General features: G+C 38.9%; 2 protein-coding genes across 2 annotated transcripts; both read left to right on the forward strand.

Annotated features, from left to right (window-relative positions):
- The first annotated feature begins 502 nt into the window (after positions 1 to 502).
- Positions 503 to 9,862, forward strand: LOC764531 (sialin-like). The gene is made up of 9 exons (XM_001200871.3): positions 503 to 612; positions 1,836 to 2,072; positions 3,069 to 3,156; positions 3,779 to 3,874; positions 5,608 to 5,732; positions 6,595 to 6,747; positions 7,664 to 7,796; positions 8,668 to 8,909; positions 9,420 to 9,862. Exons 1-9 carry the CDS (start codon positions 514 to 516, stop codon positions 9,591 to 9,593), a joined length of 1,347 nt encoding a protein of 448 aa, XP_001200871.3. The 5' UTR covers positions 503 to 513; the 3' UTR covers positions 9,594 to 9,862.
- A 2,820-nt stretch (positions 9,863 to 12,682) lies between these two features.
- Positions 12,683 to 17,890, forward strand: LOC576116 (lengsin-like). The gene is made up of 2 exons (XM_776457.4): positions 12,683 to 12,839; positions 16,017 to 17,890. The coding sequence occupies exon 2, from the start codon at positions 16,082 to 16,084 to the stop codon at positions 17,351 to 17,353; it is 1,272 nt and encodes a 423-aa protein (XP_781550.3). The 5' UTR covers positions 12,683 to 12,839; positions 16,017 to 16,081; the 3' UTR covers positions 17,354 to 17,890.
- The last annotated feature ends 633 nt before the right edge of the window (positions 17,891 to 18,523 follow it).

The following is an 18,523-nucleotide window of genomic DNA, read 5'->3' on the forward strand; positions in this document are numbered from 1 at the left end:
CCCTGCCCCGAAGCTGGCGTACCTAACATTGAACATAACGTTATTCGTCAAGTCACACAAGCGAGATCGACCCCAAACCGATAACAAATCGAAATCTAATCTTCATTATCATGATTATAATTATTTTTGTTTTCTTAAAAATGGCATAATTACACTTAAAATGCTTCATTCACCCATGAATGTAGTGTATCCATGAGTCAACAGTGGGTGGGCTGTTTCGTCGGGTACGCGGCAATCACTTGAGTTTGACTAAATAGGACGATCCTCGAGGGTCGAATCCAAGCATGGGCAAATTTTTATTCTACCATTTTGAAAATGTTGTTACTCCTGGGCTGTTTTTATAATATTATGGTTATTTAACATTTGAAATTTTAGAGTGTATTAATATCTCTCTTCTCAGTCCCGGGCCTCATCCAGGTACGCCATCAACTTGCAATCTTCTTCTTTATCGGGATGACGTTCACCTGCACCATGAGACAGAACATTAGCGTTGGCTGCGTTGCTATAGTTGTCATGGTGAATGATTCTGCCATCTCACAAGAACTACAAGGAAACGAGAGCTGGGAAACTTGTCAAGAGAATAGGGATTTGAATTCATCAACAGAAGGAGAGGTATGATTTCTTTCTACAATTCTTCTGCGCAGAAAACATCTATAGGAAAAGTGTTGGGTTTTTAAGAGCAAGGGGGACGTCTATCCCCGCGTCTATCACTATAGGAATGCTAGGAGAATAACGAATAACACAGTCATTAGCTGTGCAAATTAGCTTTTATAGTGGAACTAGGCACTATGAATATGACTGACAAAGAAAGCGGACAAAATATACAGTTCCTCAGGTAGACAAAGGAACATCCCTTCACTGCTATTATGTAAAATGGTGAATATGCATGTGACACCTGTTCTACACATTTTTACATAATAGCAGTGAAGGGATGTTCCTTTGTCTACCTGAGGAGCTGTATATTTTGTCCGCTTTCTTTGTAAGTCATGTTCATAGTGAGGGCTGCTTCTGGAAGAAAGTAAAGGTGATGGGTATTGTGAAAATGTAAAAAGTCACAGAAACTTTAGAAGAAAGCTAAGAAAAGTAGTGTGTTTGTGATTATGGTTTACGATCGTCTTCTGGTACATAATGTACCCGCTTAATGGTGTCAATCTAGTTTTAATGTTTTTAAAAATAGCAAAGGTTACTTATAAGTATTCCGAATAGTTTATCTCTTGGAAAGAAACAGAAAACACTAACGGCATAAGGTCGTGTCAGAATTTTTAGACAAAACTTCTTAAAAGCTTTCCCGTGGGTTGAGGTACAGGGTAATTCACAAATTATGATTATTTTCATTCATGTATTATGTGCAGACTTAATTTTCTGATAAACACAGTTTATAAAAGTGTCGTAGTATGAAGTTCAAGGTGAGAGGTAGAGGTTTGATTACTTGTGAGGGAATGCAAGTGTTTGGGTTCTTTTTCCGGCAAGGCACTTAATATGTCTTTGAGCAATCATTTTATATCATCATTATTCCCTCTCCATCCAGGTGTTAAATATGAGCCTGGAAGATAGACGAGAACGTCTAAACGATTTCATTAGCATTTGTACGCCCTTAAAATGCGACTGGCTCGAATACTTCCCAATTAAGTGGGAATTTGCAAATTCAAAATTGAATCCAGTATCCATGGCAACCGGGGTAATGATAATACCAATGATAATAATGTAAAAGCTTTGGTGGCTACAGCTTTATGACCCTTGTAAGTGGACATGTGCTTTACAAGTAACAACTAAAGGGTTGTGTAAACTTCTAAACATACATTTTAGTAGATGATATTTTGTTCTGAATCTTCAAGACAGAAGGAGAATTTTCCTGGGATACCCAGACGCAAGAGCTTCTTCTCGCTGGGTTCTTCTATGGCTATTTAGTAACCCAAATCCCAGGCGGATGGCTGTGTGACCGGTTTGGTATGAAGTGGGTGTTCGGTTTCGGGATGCTTCTTTCAAGCGTATGTACCCTTCTCGGACCGGTAGCGACCTACGGTGGGACCGGGTGGTATTTCGCATCCCGTTTCTTCGCTGGATTGGGAGAGGTAGGAGGAAAACATTTAAGATGAATGTTGAAATGAATGAAATGCTTGCATTCATTAGTGTAGAAAAACAAAAGAAAAAGAAGAACGAAACGAACTGAAGAAGAATAATAACCAGAAGAAGAAGACGAAGAAGAAGAAGATATAGAGAAGAAGAAAAAGAAGAAGGAACAGAAGAAAAAATAACAGTCACGCTTGCTTTAATTAGCCGGTAACATTCGATGTTTTGGTCGCAAGGCAAGTTTGTCGGAGGAATGACACCAATTTGCTTTTGGAAGGCCTAATTGCATTTGTCGTTAGATTTCCTTTCCTTTAAGTTGATTGGCAAGCTAGTGCAGAAATGATGTCCGTATATCATAAATTGAGAGGAGGTTACTTTACCTGATAAGTAAATCGTGCTGTGTGAATGGAGTTGATATTACGACTAGCTAGACTCGTGGCCCTGCCCAATTATTAACAGAAATTATACTTTCGACGTCAATTTTTACGTATATTTAATGTCACATAATTATAATTCGTCTTCGGTCTTCGATCGGCTTGACCTGATAAATAGGAGGTAACTCGCATTCTTAAGCTGCTACAAAATTTTGGGTAATCATTCCCCAGAGTCAAGTACAATTATAATATGCAAACAACTGAAAAGTGATTGAGGTTAGTAATCACGATCGAGCATGGTTTTAATTATGTAAGTACACGTCCTCCTGTGACAATTAATTGCCCACGTTAATTTCTTACACCCGAGTTCCAACTCGCTGCCTGAAACATTACCTCAAACCCTAATCTAGAAACAAATTTTAACCTTAACCCTAGCCCGAAAGCTTTGGCAAAATTATGGCAGGAGCAAATGTCGGATCATCGTAGGGCTACTCCATTTTATTTTTCAAAAGCGTAAAATTTGACTGTCTGGAAATGAATAGTTTTCTCCTTTTCTTCCCCTTCTCTCTTTCTCTCTCTTCTCTCTCTCTCTCTCTCTCTCTCTCTCTCTCTCTCTCTCTCCAGGGAGTCACTTTCCCGTCAATGATGGCCGCGTGGTCCAGATGGGCGCACCCCAGTGAACGCAGTCGCCTTGCTGTCAGCGGGTTTCTAGGTAAAGCCTGATGCACACGAGGCGTTATTCCACCGCCGACACTTACGATAACGTTCAATTTGAAAGAAATCATGTCACAGCAAGCAGTGAACAACAGGCCCTCACATATCATGCCGGTTTCATACAAATCAGTTTTCTAGATGCACTCTTTTGTTTGTCATGTTTGTTAATAGTTGTTATGTCAGTCGAAAATTAGATTTTCGGACAAACCCCAACCTTGCGTTACGCCATCGCTCCTTTTTCTCAGGCTGGACTGGTGTGCATATGAGTTTGTTGATAGCGCCATCTTCGGCGGCTTTAATCAAGTGTGTAGGGAATGCAGATTCTGGACTAATCCGCGAGCTGAAAAATGGCTTGCCGGTGGGAACGCTGTTAACTGCGAATCCGCTTTATTGAATGAAATGAAAATAACAACCACAACAACAACAACAAAAACCATTTGAACACCGAGCCTAAGGCTTTGAATTCGCACATACCTACTACGTTTCAAGTCTAATGCTTCCCTGCATCGAAGACCTTTACGACAGGCTAATGATTAAAATCACACTTCAGGTTTAGACGTTTAGCCCCATTATTTTTCAATAGTGCAAATACCTGAAGTACTCCCATTCTTGTTATCTAGGTTTTAACTTCGGAAATGCTATTGGAAATGCACTGACGGGATATTTAATCAGCTTCGACATAGCGGGTGGCTGGCCATTCCCTTTTTACATATATGGTAAGTTTTTTTTTCCTTATATGAATACGTTTTGTGAAATTTGGACAGCTTGCTGTCACAGATTTCTTTCAAAACAAATATAAAATTTATCAAATCTTGTAAGCACCCCTAGCAATAAACACTGAAAAGGTTAAAATATTGGTAGACCTTAAAGTGATAAAATTCTCATAACGCACATATCCATCATTTGTGGAGTTCCACAAGGAAATCTTCTTGTGCCTCTTTTATTTATATTGTATCTGACTTTCAAAACTTATCCAATATTATTTGTTGATGATTCTTCTGTGTTTTTCTTACACAAAAACCCCAAATGCACTTCTTGAAACCGTTAATCTTGAACTGAGACTTGTTGAAGAGTGGATTTTTGCGAATGAACTTTCTTGAATTTAAATAAAACTCAATGTATGCTCTTCAGCAACTCTATTTCAGGATTACCTGCCAGTGTTTACATTAATAAAACAGTTATAAACTTTGTTGATTCGTCAAAATTCCTGGTTTTATCATTGAAAATAAACTCTCTTGGAAAGAACACACCTTACACTATCAAGGAACATATCAATAGATTAAAAATGTCGTTTCCTAAGTATATTAAGAAAAGTTTGTACTCGACGCTTATCTTACCTTATCTTAACTATGGCATACTTGCTTGGGGAATATTATTTGTCTGCGGTCGTTGTCAGGCTATCCCACAATAATTGAAGTGTATTATTGTGTTATGTGTTTGTTTTGGGAGTCAAGAGGGATGGCAGGCGAAATAATATGTTAAGTTATAAGACAGACATGAGTTTAATTACCAGTTGGACGAATAGTCTGCCACACTAATAGATTAAGCCACACTTATAGTTTATTTTAAGAAAGTGAAATATTAAAAGTTCATGACTTGTACAATTTTATTTTAGGCTGTTTTATGTTTCAATTAAATTCTAACGAACTTCCTCATGCCATCACGTCGGCATTCCAAAAGAATCAACAACTTCATAATTATCCAACCCGACAGTCTATTTTCACTTACAAAAAAAATAAACTAATATTTTTTGGGATTTATACTAGTCCGGTGTACTGGAACTCCTTGGATATGTCGCCTAAACAGCTGCCCAATATAAGTACTTTTAAATTATCACTTGAAACATAAACTTCTTCTTCTGTAAGAAATTGCTTAAGAACGTCATTATGGAGACCGCCGTTATTATCATCACTTGTTGGCTGGCTGCACAACACACCCGTTGTTGTTCTTCTTTTGTTTTTCTTTTGTTTATATAAATGATATATATATATATATATATATATATATATGTGGAAATAAAACCTAAATAAAACATTAAAAAAAATGTCTAAAGATGTTCAAAGCACCTACAAGCAAAAACAAATCAGCATAATAACATGAGTTGTATGGAGTCGATGAAAAAAAAAACTGAAGCTCAACAAGAAAAGCTAATAGCAGACAGTAAGCATCATGTGGTGGTGGTGATTATTTTACCGTTAAGAGTTTTATTTTCGTTAAAATATATTTTGTCTGTGTGTTTTTGTGGCTTAACACTCATCTTTCTCTCTCTTGAGACTATGTTTAGTAAAGAAAATAACATTAATAAAACATTTCCTTTGTTACTTTGTTCTTCTTTATGATAGTATTGATGACGGTAATCAAGAACATCATTGATCCCTTGTGCATCAAGTTTCGTCATGTTTTGTTTCAAATAAAGCCCCTTTGTAATATTTTTGAATCCCATATATAGGATCTCTTGGATGTTTGTCGTTCATTGTTTGGTGTTTTGTTGGGTATAGCTCCCCAAGTGAGCATCCCTGGATATCTCGAGAAGAACGGGACTACCTAGAAGACGGTCTCAAACTACAAAACAAGGTAAAATATGTCTTAAATGAACCATTTAAGGGGTTAAAACCCCCCTCTCCCTCACACGCCCTACAACACTCCAGACTATACATTAGATCATAATTATGACAGGCATTTGCAAATTATGCCAACTCATTTTTCGCCGTTTTTTATTTGAGGATTTTTTTCTTGGGATCTATTAATATAGCATTGTGTGTCACCCTAAACAAAATTATATGATGTTTACAAAGCCTTAAAGGGATCGTTTAACAATGTTAAATCTGAGATAAACGGCCCTACGTGTTATCAGTGTCGGTGATATGATATAATATTGAAGCCCTAAAAAACTTGCGCTTCAAAAGGATCAAGAAGTGCCTCAAAAAAGTAAAAAATCTTTGAGTGACCGGTTTTACCATACTCGTTTTCCCCAATAGACTGTAGTGTTATGAAAACCGTCAGGCGAACGGTTTTCAAAATTTGTAATTCCAATCATAAATATCTTGATAATCAGACAGGCGATCGGCTTGTAAAAGTCACGGGGTTCCTGACTGACCTAAAGGTTTATAATTATCATTGCATCATGAGCTAAATCCAGAATATGTTTTCAGAATCTGAGACAAAGTTACCGGATCCCTTTAAAGTCTCTGCACACCATTCCCGATAAAAAGACAAAAGTACAATACATCATGAAAAGCGAGATTTTACAACAATCGCTCGAATGCAAACATATGAAACCGTGTCCGACACGACATCAATTTTTGTCGTTTTTCGTCCAGCATGTCGTGCCGTCTTATCGTTTGTAATTTTTCGTGTTTGATGTGCAGATCTAGAGCCCTTTACAAAAAAAAAGAAAAATTGACGTAATGTGATTCGCTTTTCTTTTGTCTTGAAGCGACAGCGGTCTGTGCCATGGGGTTCGATCCTCAGCTCTGGAGCGATGTGGGTCTTTGTATGTGCCCATTTTGGCCAATCGTGCGGGTTATTTACATTACTTGTCAACTTACCTCTATACTACAGCGATGGTATCAGGGTACCCTTAGAATTGGTAAGTCAGGCGCCGTATTCCGGAAAGTGTGGTATGATGACTATTAAGGAAAAGGGAAAATTATGTTTTTAATATTAGAAACTGAATAAAAATTTACAATAACATCTTGCACAGGTGTCTATTTTAAAAGCAACGCGTAAATAACATGAATAAGCTGCCATTGCACAAACTATATAATACTCTAAAAAGAGTTGGTATACATTTTCCCATTTTTGGGAAAAATGTGTGTTTTAGAATTGGGTAAAATTTTACCCCCAAAACATACATGTTCCCGTTTTTTACCCAACATGGGTAAACAAATGCACTCGACTCTTTTGACAGTATGTCAACAAATGAATTGACCCAAATTTGATTTGTTTGATACTTCACATCTTTTCCCTAACTTGACAGCTTAAATAGCTGTTAGAACGCCACCCCACGTGTAGATAATTCTAGCATTTCCCTTTTATGTTCCGTATCAGATAAACGTTAAACTCATCATGTTATTTCGCCTATGGTTTATTAATTCATTAATTTAGTCTTTTTTTTATCAGGAAAGCCTCATAATTTTGTTTTAATTTGATGACAATATGAGCTTTGGCTATTGTGTAAATGATCACTCGAGAACTTAATCAGGAAATATTTAGATGGTAATATCTTTCAAAATCAATTCGTAGTTCGATCACAGGGTGTACAGTCGACTGAATTCTCAAACATTTTAGGGACGTAAATGGTTACATTATATTTTGATATCGTCATGATCGTCTTGCCACATGTCTCAATATTAATTGGTTTATTCAGTTGCACTCAGTTATGTTTTTATGTCCGGATTAAGCCCTCTCTGTACTATGCTTACGATGAACTGATCAATGATGACATTATCCCTCTCGCGTCTATTAATCCTATATTTCCATCTCTTTCTTAACCTAAAAAATAGGCTGGTCTATATTCAGGGCTCCCGTATATTATGCAAATCGTCGGCATGGTCTTATACAGCCGAGTAGCTGACTGGATATTCATTCGCGGGTTTCTGACCAAATTGACGAATAGGAAGCTGGCTACTGGGCTTGGTAAGTTTATAGACAGTTCAGAATTTTACATCGAATACTAGGTGTCAACAAATATCTTCACATTATGGGCATAGCTAATTCTAATTTATGTACATTTTGCTTATCCTTTGTTGGAAGTATTTCACACTTGCCCTGTTACGCATTAATTCAATGAAGACTTCCAAAGCTCTATTCTAGACAACGAAGTGCTTTTGAATAAAAAAGTGCATTTTGTTTGGTTTCCCAGATGGTACGCAATCTATCTATAATTTAGTCATTTTATGTGCAAAACACTATATTCTCTGCGAAATACAAAAGGGAAAGGCTAGCTTTAAATTCTTTAAAGAAAATGCTTAAACGTTGTTATGAAGTTGAGCGAGTTCTTTCTACCAAACGTAATAAATTCGTTGTTTTACTTGATAAATGGAGACAATGTGCAACTGATGTAACAATGTTTGTTTTACGGATATGTCACAACATGTACTTTGTTCAAATCTATTGTTTCGTTCTTGCTCAAGAATGATTGAATGACACTTTTCTTTGAAAAAAAAGAAAGTGTATAGACAAAGCTTTCTGTTGAGATCAAAGTATGGAAGACTCCTTGTTCTATAAACCTTTTATATTGGGGACCCTGATTTAACTAAAGTCTTCTTTGAAAGGTGAATGTAGAAAAACTGTAGAATACTGTTTCTATTACCTTTGGCACTGAAAGTATATTAATATCCGGCTCTTGATCAAACTTGATTTTAAAATACACATTGTTTGGGGGCGCTTTTTCGAATAGAGGACATGTTTTTAAAAATAATTAAGAAATGATTTTATATAGAATAAAGAATAAATATAGTTACCCCAAACTTACTCTCTCGTTTTTGTGTTTTTTGTTTGTTTATAGGAGTAGGTTTATGCGTCCTCTTGCTTATCTTTGCCGGCTTCGCGAAATGTAACGTGGCCCTCTCTGTGACATTTGTATCTCTGGCGATGGGGGCGGTAGGTATCGCCTTCTCGGGGCATTTCGTGGCCCTGCTAGATGTCTCGGGTCCGTTTGCCGGGTCTTGCATGGGCATGATGAACACAGGAGGCACCCTTGGGGGCATTGTCGGTCCCTATATTGTGGGTGTGGTCACTGGAAACCAGGTAATGATACGATGACTTCGTTTTCCTTTGTACCGAAGGCAGAGACATTGATGAATGTTGCAGAAGGCATACTGGTCATGACCGAACAGTTCCTGTATGCCATTAACTTGCTTTCAAAGCAGGCAGAAATGTCAGAGAAATAAATGAATTGCTGCATGTTATGTACGGACAACAATAATTGTTTTAATTTAATTTCATCTTTATTATTATTCTCATCCTTATTTTTGTTATTTATTATTTATTTTTCATTCAATATTATAATTTTTCGGGGGGGGGGGGGGCTCATTATAAAGACGAGAATTTCTTTGATATAGGATTTTATGAGATACCTATCTTCTTACAAAAATAAACAAAATAATGCAACGCCCCTTAAACCAAACAAGTCAAAATAAAACAAAAGAAAGAAACTGACTCTCTCTGTCTGTGCGTGTTTCTTTCTAAATGTATTTCTTTGTATTTTCTCTTATCATTCTTTGATTTTCTCTTTTTAATATGTCGTGTCCTGATTAGTCTGACATCAGAGGCTGGCAGAATGTTATGTGGATCGTCGCAGGCATCTACGCTTTTGGAGGGCTTTCGTTTGTCATCTTTGGTACCGTCACCTTACAGTCATGGGCTAGAACAGATTCCGAGGTTAAAGAAGACCACGTCGATAATGATGAATACGATGTTTTTGTCAGCTAGGGACTGAAACTCACATCAGCCATGTTTTTTTTAAGCAACAGTCTTTGTCATTTCGGGTATTTGTGATGTACGTAATAGATAAATAAATTTTGTCTTATTTTACGGAAAAGGGCTATGGTACCCCGACGTAGAAATGCAACCTTCGTTATATAATCATAATGATAGTAATGATCGATTATAATATGCAATAGAACACAGGCTCGTGTCAATAAAGCCACTCAAAAGGTATTTAAATGTATTGGTATATCATACAGATTAAAGATTCGTTTCCACCTTCAGCATTAATACTACTATATAATTCTTTCATGCTCTCATATCTAAATTATTGTGTTGCTGTTTGGAGGTAATTGTAGTAGAACTAAATTAGATAAATTATTTTAAAAATTGCACACAAAAAACCTTCGCATATGCCTTTGATTTCATTATCGTGCCCATTTTGCCCCGACTGTTTAATATTTTTGATTTGCAATATTACTCCATTTCCCTCCTTGGTTTCTGTTACTTTCAAAATAATTTAACTGTTAATATTTTATAGATGTTCACTCTTAATTACCAGATACATAATCACAAAACCAATTTTAAGGATTGTTTTCACTTATGGCCAGTAAAAACAAATAATGAAATCAATACGACATAATTTCCCTGTAATTTGGAACTCCACCCCAATGATATCTCTGAATGCAAATCAGCTAATTCTTTCAAAAAAGTTGAAGTAGTTTCTTTTTCCCAAATATGTATAGTTATTTTTCTTATCTTATGTGTGTTATATTCTCTTTTTAAATATTCTTTTCTTAATGTTTTTTTGTTTGTTTGTTATCTTTGCTTTACATTATGCTATGAATGTTTTGGGAACTACGCTTGTACAAGGCCTATTAAGGGCGTTATTTATGTAGTTCCCCTTTTTAATTTCTAAATTTGTTCATGATTTTTTTTGTATCTTTTGTATCAATGTAATTTTTAACCGAGAATGAAAGACATGAGAATTGCATTGAATTTAATAATTATAATAATAATAATAATAATAATCTTTTTATCATCTTAATAATAATAATGATAATAGTGATATTTCTACTACAAATAATAATATCAATGAAAAAGTGATTGTGATAATGATAAAAATGAAAAAATGATTGTGATAACGATAAAAATGATGATGACGAAGATGAAAGAAATGTGCCCGTAGGCTACATGTCTAGGACGTTTATTAAAGTCGATATAAAAACCTTCTACTATGTTTTCGGCACAGTTTTGTGAAGGTCCTATAAGCAGGTCTAGTCTAGGGGGGGTAAGCGGACACTTTTTTTTTTTGGGGGGGGGGGGAGCCCAAAAAAAATCACAACGACTCAGCCAGCCGAAAAGTCGCTCAGTGAGGGGGGGGGGGGGGGGGGTAAGCGGACACTTTTTTTTGGGGGGGGGGGGGGAGCCCAAAATCGCAACGACTCAGCCATCCGAAAAGTCGCTCAGTGGGGGGGGGGGGGGGGGGGGGGGGGGGTAAGAGGACACTTTTTTTTTTGGTCTCAAAATATGAAAAATTGACATTTTGTTCCGTTGGGGGGGGGATAAGGTCACCTTTCTTAGGTCAGCCATGGGGGTGATTTTTTTTTTTTTTTTTTTTAAATAATTAAAAAAAAAAAAAAAAAAAAAAAAAACCAAAGGGGGGGGGGGGGGGGTTTGGGGGATTTTTTAGGGAGGTTTACAAACATAAAAATACCAAAGGGGGGGGGGTTAACCCCCCAAACACCCCCTGCGTACGCGCCTGGCTACACACTAGAAAAATCAAAGAGTGCGTTCCTGACTTTAATGTGTTTGTTACTAGGCTAGAAAAAAGTAGTTCCAACATCTATTTTTTAACGCTGATCTTAGTATCATTCAATGCAGCTAGCTGACCGTAATAATCATGCCATCATATTCTACGTTACAATTTGAGAATGGTGGGTATAACGGATATGCACGATTGTGGAGGATGGATATAAGAATTCGATGGTGTGTGATTCGGCAAAAACCAAAGTTTAGCCTGCTGGTATGTCATTGATGTATATCGGAGAAAATACTGCCGGAGGAAGGTTTCTAACAGCGGATTTTTGACTGGTATCATAGGCAAGGCAATAAAAATCAAAGTATAACTGTTTGTGATCTCTTTGCAAGCTTTCGTAGCTTGTTATGTATGAAATCTCCGGGTGGAAAGTCAAATTAATAAACCCCCTTTTTAAATTTCTCAGGAGTCAAAAGAGAGAAAGAAAAAAACACCTCCTTTTTAAAGAAATCTCCGCGTGAAAAGTCAAATACATCCCCTTTTTTACAATTCTTTGGCCCGACTTTGTCTCGCGAAAAGTACCCCTTTACCGGAGATTTTGGGAATAGCTTGTTATGTATGAAAATGAGTTCATACTGGAATCTGGGCTCGATGTGGTACGAAAAAAAAATAAGACGCAGCCCCTCTTAAATGTCCCACTTAAATGCAACCTTGTCTGGGCACTGACAAACGTGCTACAAGTTTGGTTTCACCAAAGGCCCGCCACAATACATAGACCAGTTCATGGTTAGCACATGTCCCAAATGACCCCGAATATCCACAGATCTTCAAAACATGAAGAGACTTTGTACATGTTGAGATAATCACTCCTACAGCGTTGGAGGTGCTACTATTATATAGCCTTTGTTTCCCCTTTTCAAAGGATACTTCCACCTGTGTATCATGAAGTGTACCGTGTCTGTTTGTGCATAAATGAATAATGATAACCTTACTTTCATGAGCACGTATCCAGTATTTACTAAGACTGCAACTATGAACAACACAATGAATATGACGGACAAAGAAAGCGGACAAAATATACAGGTCCTCAGGTAGACGAAGGAACATCCCTTCACTGCTATTATGTGAAAAGTGAATATGCATGTGACACCTGTTCTACACATTTTCACATAATAGCAGTGAAGGGATGTTCCTTTGTCTACCTGAGGAACTGTATATTTTGTCCGCTTTCTTTGTGAGTCATGTTCATAGTGCAAGCTTATTATCTCTGTATGCCTACTTAATGCCTACTGGATTTTATTTCCATTGTTAATGACAGCGCTATAAATTGGGTCGCTGACGTTAATAGCATATCATTCTGTTTTGTTCCTTCCGATTTCCAGACCAACTCTTACACGATGGGCTTAACATACTCGTTCTCGAGCCCCCTCAAGGAACAGGATCTTCGATCTTAGGCCTAACAGAAGACCTGACTGTGCCACGAAATGGAGAAGGTATGTAGGCCTGTTACAAAGTTGGACTAGTCCTTTGCTTACTACGACGGAAATCAGGAAACCATTTTTTTTTTGGTAATCGACACCCACCCCCACCCCCATTGTGCCAGGGGGAGGGGGCCCGTCTTCTTGTTTTTGAAAGGTTAAATTAACCCGTTTTAGGGGCCAGTAGAGGGCCCCCCCCTACATCCGCACTGACGGAAACAACCCATATTCATTTTTTGCGTTTTGCGTTTTACAAATTCTTATTTCATTATGATTATTATTGGTAGTGGTAGTACTAGTAGTCGTATTTTGTTTTATTTTATTTCATTGATTGATTGATTTTAGTATTTGTTATTATTATTATTATTATCATTATAATTATTATTATTATTATCATTTATATATTTTATTTTATTATTGTTGTTGTTGGGGTGGCCTGAGTCCCTCATGCATCTTTCTACAATCGCTACTGCGACGTTGGTCTTGTGTGCGGATATCTACATTATGGGTCCGTAAATTATTTTTTAAAGGGCATATCTCTTTGATTTGCTGATGAATTGCAATTAGCATACAGTTGTCGGCAGTGGCGGATCTCTAGTGGAGATGGGTGCCCTCCCCTGGCGCTCAAGGGGGGGGGGGGTATTTTTCAAATTTTTGAGGGCCAAACAAAAAAATTAATGCTCACTCCCCCCCCCCCCCCCCCACTGAGCGAATTATCGGCGCGATTTTCAAATTTTCGGGAGCAAAAAAAAAAAAAATAGTGCTCACGACCACCCCCCCCCTCCCCCAACCCCCAACTGAGCGAACTATCGGCCGGCTATTACGCCGCTAAATATTTTCTCACGAATTGCCCCCCCCCCCTCCAGCACACGGGATCCGCCCCTGGTTGTCGGACTGCCCTTAAGCAAGTTACGCTGTTTTCATGAATCACTAAGTTCTTTTAGTAGTTTAAGAAAAGAAGAAGGATTGGAAGGCGGATGATGCTTCAAGATTTAATAACTGATAACAGATCTAGGAGGATATTCAGGAAATACTACAATGGGTTGATTGGAGGTGTCATGGTCAAGTGGGTACGTCACCAGACGTTGGAGCACACGATGCGCGGTTCGAGTCCAATTGCGGCAGTGATGCCCTTTGACGAGACATTAATCTGCATCTGTCACACTCGACCCAGGTGAAGTAAATGGGTACCTTGCAGGAATAAATACCTTGACATGCTAGAGCGCCATAACGGGCAGACATGCTTATGGGGGTTTCACATATACACTCCGGGGCCCGTACGGCGAGTAAAAACAGACATTTTGGGAATTTTCGGCCGTTATCCGGCCGGTTGCCGTAAAGTTCCTACGGGCGCCGGGACAGTTTTTTAAGCCGTACGGGCCCCGTGGTGCTGAGTTGGCTGCTCCCAATTCTCCCGGCGTTTTTATCTGACCGTTAGGCCGTAGAAAACCCGTAAAGCGCCCGTAGGGCACCTTACGGGTCCCGTGCGGGCTCCGTACGGTGCCCGGACGGGCCCCTCACGATTTTGGGGGTCAATTTTTATGAAAAATCTTTACGGGCGCCTTGCGGTGCTCAAGGGTTCCGTACGTGTACCCTACGACGCCCTCACAGGCCCCTCAAGAGCCCCGGGCGATATGCACAACAACAGGCGTCTGCCGTCCGAAGGCCATTTAAAATGAATATTACCCGTGCGGATCCCTCACGGCGGCATCTCGAAATGTACCACGCGGTTTTAAATAAAGGAGGTGCGGATACCAGAGGACAGAGTGAGTCAGAAAAAATGTACCACTTTTTAAAAGTTGTATTGTTTGAAGTATGAATATTTAATCATGAGTATCATGATATGTCTTGATAGAATTATCCTCCCAGTACATTTAGGTACCATTTTCATTTGAATCTCTGCATGCATCAGTGAACATCATGCTATCTTTACAAGACTGCCAGATCTCACTTGCGCCAAGTTGCTAGGTGAGGAATAAAATAATGTTTTGAACAAAGACAGCCATTTTTTTTCAATTATCCAATTAGCCAGACAGACAAATACACACAAACACACACATACGCACACGCGCTCATACACACACACACATGCACACGCATACAAATGAGCATTCCATTCCCGACAAGGCCCACCCAAACTGTTACTTTTTGTCGGGAATTCTTCTTATCGTACGAAAAGTTGAGTGACCGCTGTCCTCTTGGTGCGTATTGGCGGATGTTGTGCTTCATGATGATGATGATGATGATGATGATGATGATGATAATGATGATGATGATGATGAAGATTAAGATGGTGACAATGATGATGATGATGATGACATGATGGTGGTTGTGAAAGTGTACAAAAGGGAAAGATTTTTAGGGTTATGCCACTTAAACAATCGATCTTGATAAAAATCAATGCTCAATCAGAAAAGGGGTAATTATGAAACAATTGTAACCATGTGTGTTGTATGTGCGTGTGTGTGTATGTGTGTGTATATGTGAGTGTGTGTGCATGTGCGCGTGTCTGACTGTCTTTGTTCAATGCACTGTTTAATTCCTCACCCAGTAACTTGGCGCAAGTGAGATCTGGCAGTCTTGTAAAGATTGTCTGATATTCAGTGATGCATGCAGAGATTCAAATGAAAATGGTGCCTAAATGTACTGGGAGGATAACACTATCAAGATAATTATATCATTAAACCCATAATTAAATATTCATACTTCAAACAATAAAACTCTTAAAAAGAGAGACATTTTTTTCTGACTCACTCTGTAATTCAGTGCACCGCACGGCACCCGGCCGGGCGCCTTGAGGACCCCGTCCGGGCCCCGGCAGAAGACCTTCCGGGAGCCATCGGTACACCTGCTCATCGGACGAAGCCCGTAAGGTTACCGGCCGGCACTCAATCAGAAAAGGGCGCCTTGCATTTCACTCGACCAATTTTCTCCGGGCACCTCCCGGGCGCCGCATATGAAAAGCAAATGAAAAATCGGACGGTTCCCGTACGGTCTCTAAATCCACGGCAAGCCGCCGGGTAGGGAAAATCATACGGGGCCCGGTTTATATGTGACCTAGGCATTTGGCCGAAGCCATAATTATGGAGCGCCACGAGTTTCAAGTCTTACAGATATTAGCGCTAGACAAGAATCCACTATTATTATTAATATTATTATTATATTTCTTGACTGAAATTTATATTTTTACAGATAATGGTCACGGATCGGAGGCATTGGATCGTATTTTGAACGACGTCAAGCAGAGAGGAATCAAAATGCTCCGGGTGGAATTCACCGATATTAATGGCATCACGCGATGTAAGATGGTAGCAGTTCACAGTCTGAAGGAATTGTCTTCGAACCTGACAAGGGGCTTCCTCTTCTCCCCGATATACTTCATGAAAGATCCAGCGGGGATCACTTTCGAGTCGAATTTCAAGAGAAAATATTATTTCACCGATGTTTGCGCCCTGCCTGCTCTGGACACCTACAGTGTGATTCCTTGGCTCGAGGATACAGCAAGGGTCACATCAGCTCTCTATCACCTAAATATGACAGAACTTGTGGTAGAACATCCGAGGAACGTGGCGGAGAAACAACTCCGACGTTTGGAAAGTATGGGGTTTTCGCTGCTGAGCGCTTACGAATTGGAATTTCATTTATCCGACGCAATAGGTCGAGAGCTGGTTGCAGACCGGATAAGTTTCGCTGGCAGTACCGTCCTACTTGTAACAGTCAAGGACTATATCAAAAAGTTGTTTGACTTTTTGCCAAAGGTCGGAGTGCTTGTGAATACTATTCACTCTGAGAGCCCTGTGGGTTCTCTGGAAGTTACCACAGAGCCTTCGTTTGGAATTAAGGCTGCTGATGACGCAGTCATGTGTAGGAATACATGCAAAGAGGTCTCGATTTGCAATGGGTACACTGCAAACTTTCTAGCAGACCCCAAGTGGGATGGGGATGGATTTACTCTACATTTCAACCATTCCCTTTGGGACAAGACTGGTAACGTCATGTCTAACAAGACAACGGGTGACCTGACTGACACGGCAAAACATTGGATAGCTGGTTTGCTCGCCCATGCCCGAGCGCTGACACCCCTCGTGGCTCCCACCGTCAACGGAATCAAGATGTTCGGTGCTTATCAACCGCCCAATTGGGTAGAACCATCGTTCATTACCTGGGGCAGACATAACCGCTCGGTTACCTTCCGCGTCAAGAATGGCGATGGGCCAACAGGATCGTACCTAGAGAATCGGCTCGGACGAAGCGATGCAGATCCATATCTTTTGCTAGCAGGTACCGTAGCTGCAGGACTGGACGGCATCGTCAACAAACTGACTCTGCCTCCGGAATGCACAGGGGACGCTCACACGGACATTCCACCCGGGACGCCAAGAGTTCCATGTGATATGGAAGAAGGAGTCACTGCTTTGGTGAAAGATAAGGTCCTCTGTGAAGCTCTCGGCAAGGACTTCATTGATCTCATTGTCGCTGCGAGGAGGCATGAAATTGAACTTTACAATCCAAACAAGACGGATATTTAAGACATTTTTCGTTATTATTACATCAACCCCCTTTTTATCAATCGTAGGAGAATATTGGTGTTGAAACGTCTTCTCGGTGGTTGGGAAGAAAAATATAGAAATATCGAATTCAATTCAATTTAATCCAGTACAATTCAATACAATACAATACTATACAATTCTACTAATGCAAGTATATAGTGACATAAATATATCGGCAGAAAAGGTCTGAACAAAAGACCAACGAGTAAAATAAACTTAAACTGTGACAGTCAAGAAACAGGATCCGGAGACGAAGTTCACACATGATGTTATGCCCCAAACTTTTTAAACATGGAGATCTAATTCCTTACTTTTGCTCCTTCCACTATAAGAGAAAATATATATTCTTAATGAAACAAGAAAAAAAGGGAGATGTCTACTCCAGCTAGAAAATTTTAAACAAAGGATTACATAGTGGATAATTCTGAAATGAGTTACAATCGATGAATTATTATTATATTGGTTATTTTACATATTTTGTTATTTTGAAGGTATATTAAAAGTTTACGTTTCTCATTTCGTTTGTCCTGTTCATGCAAAATATTAAACAAGGCGCATATCAGTCCTTTTCAGGGCCGCTCGGCTACTGATTGAGAGCTTAGACAAACTAGTATTAAGCGTTATATAAATATTACTATTAATACTATTATTATTATCATTATCTTTCATTGGTAATTACTCAGTCAATAGAATATTTCATTTTTTTCTATTACGGTAAGAATTAAAAAGAATATATATTTCATTTCATGCTTCTATAAATTATCTGCATATAAAGAAGTAATATGCACGTTTTTTATGAATTTTATTTTGGTTGGATTTTTATCATTATGCAGTTCTTAAAAATAAAAAATGTGAAAATTAAAAGAAAAAGATCTATAATTTATTAACGGTAAAGTATACACAACACGTTCTTTACTAATGAAGGAATGAAAGGAAAAAAAGAGAAGAAGGAAAGGGTTATAGAAAGGGGATGATTATAGACTGAGGAAACTGGAGAGAAAGGAGAGAGAGAAATATTGAAGGACGAGGGGAGATGGGGAGGGAGAGAGAGAGAGAGAGAGAGAGAGATTGAGGGGACGAAGGGAGATGGGGAGGGAGAGAGAGTGTGTGTGAGAGAGAGAGAGAGAGAGGGAGAGAGAGAGAAGGGAC

Source organism: Strongylocentrotus purpuratus, unplaced genomic scaffold (genome assembly GCF_000002235.5).
Source record: "Strongylocentrotus purpuratus isolate Spur 01 unplaced genomic scaffold, Spur_5.0 spur5_scaffold_7, whole genome shotgun sequence".
Classification (NCBI taxonomy): domain Eukaryota; kingdom Metazoa; phylum Echinodermata; class Echinoidea; order Camarodonta; family Strongylocentrotidae; genus Strongylocentrotus; species Strongylocentrotus purpuratus.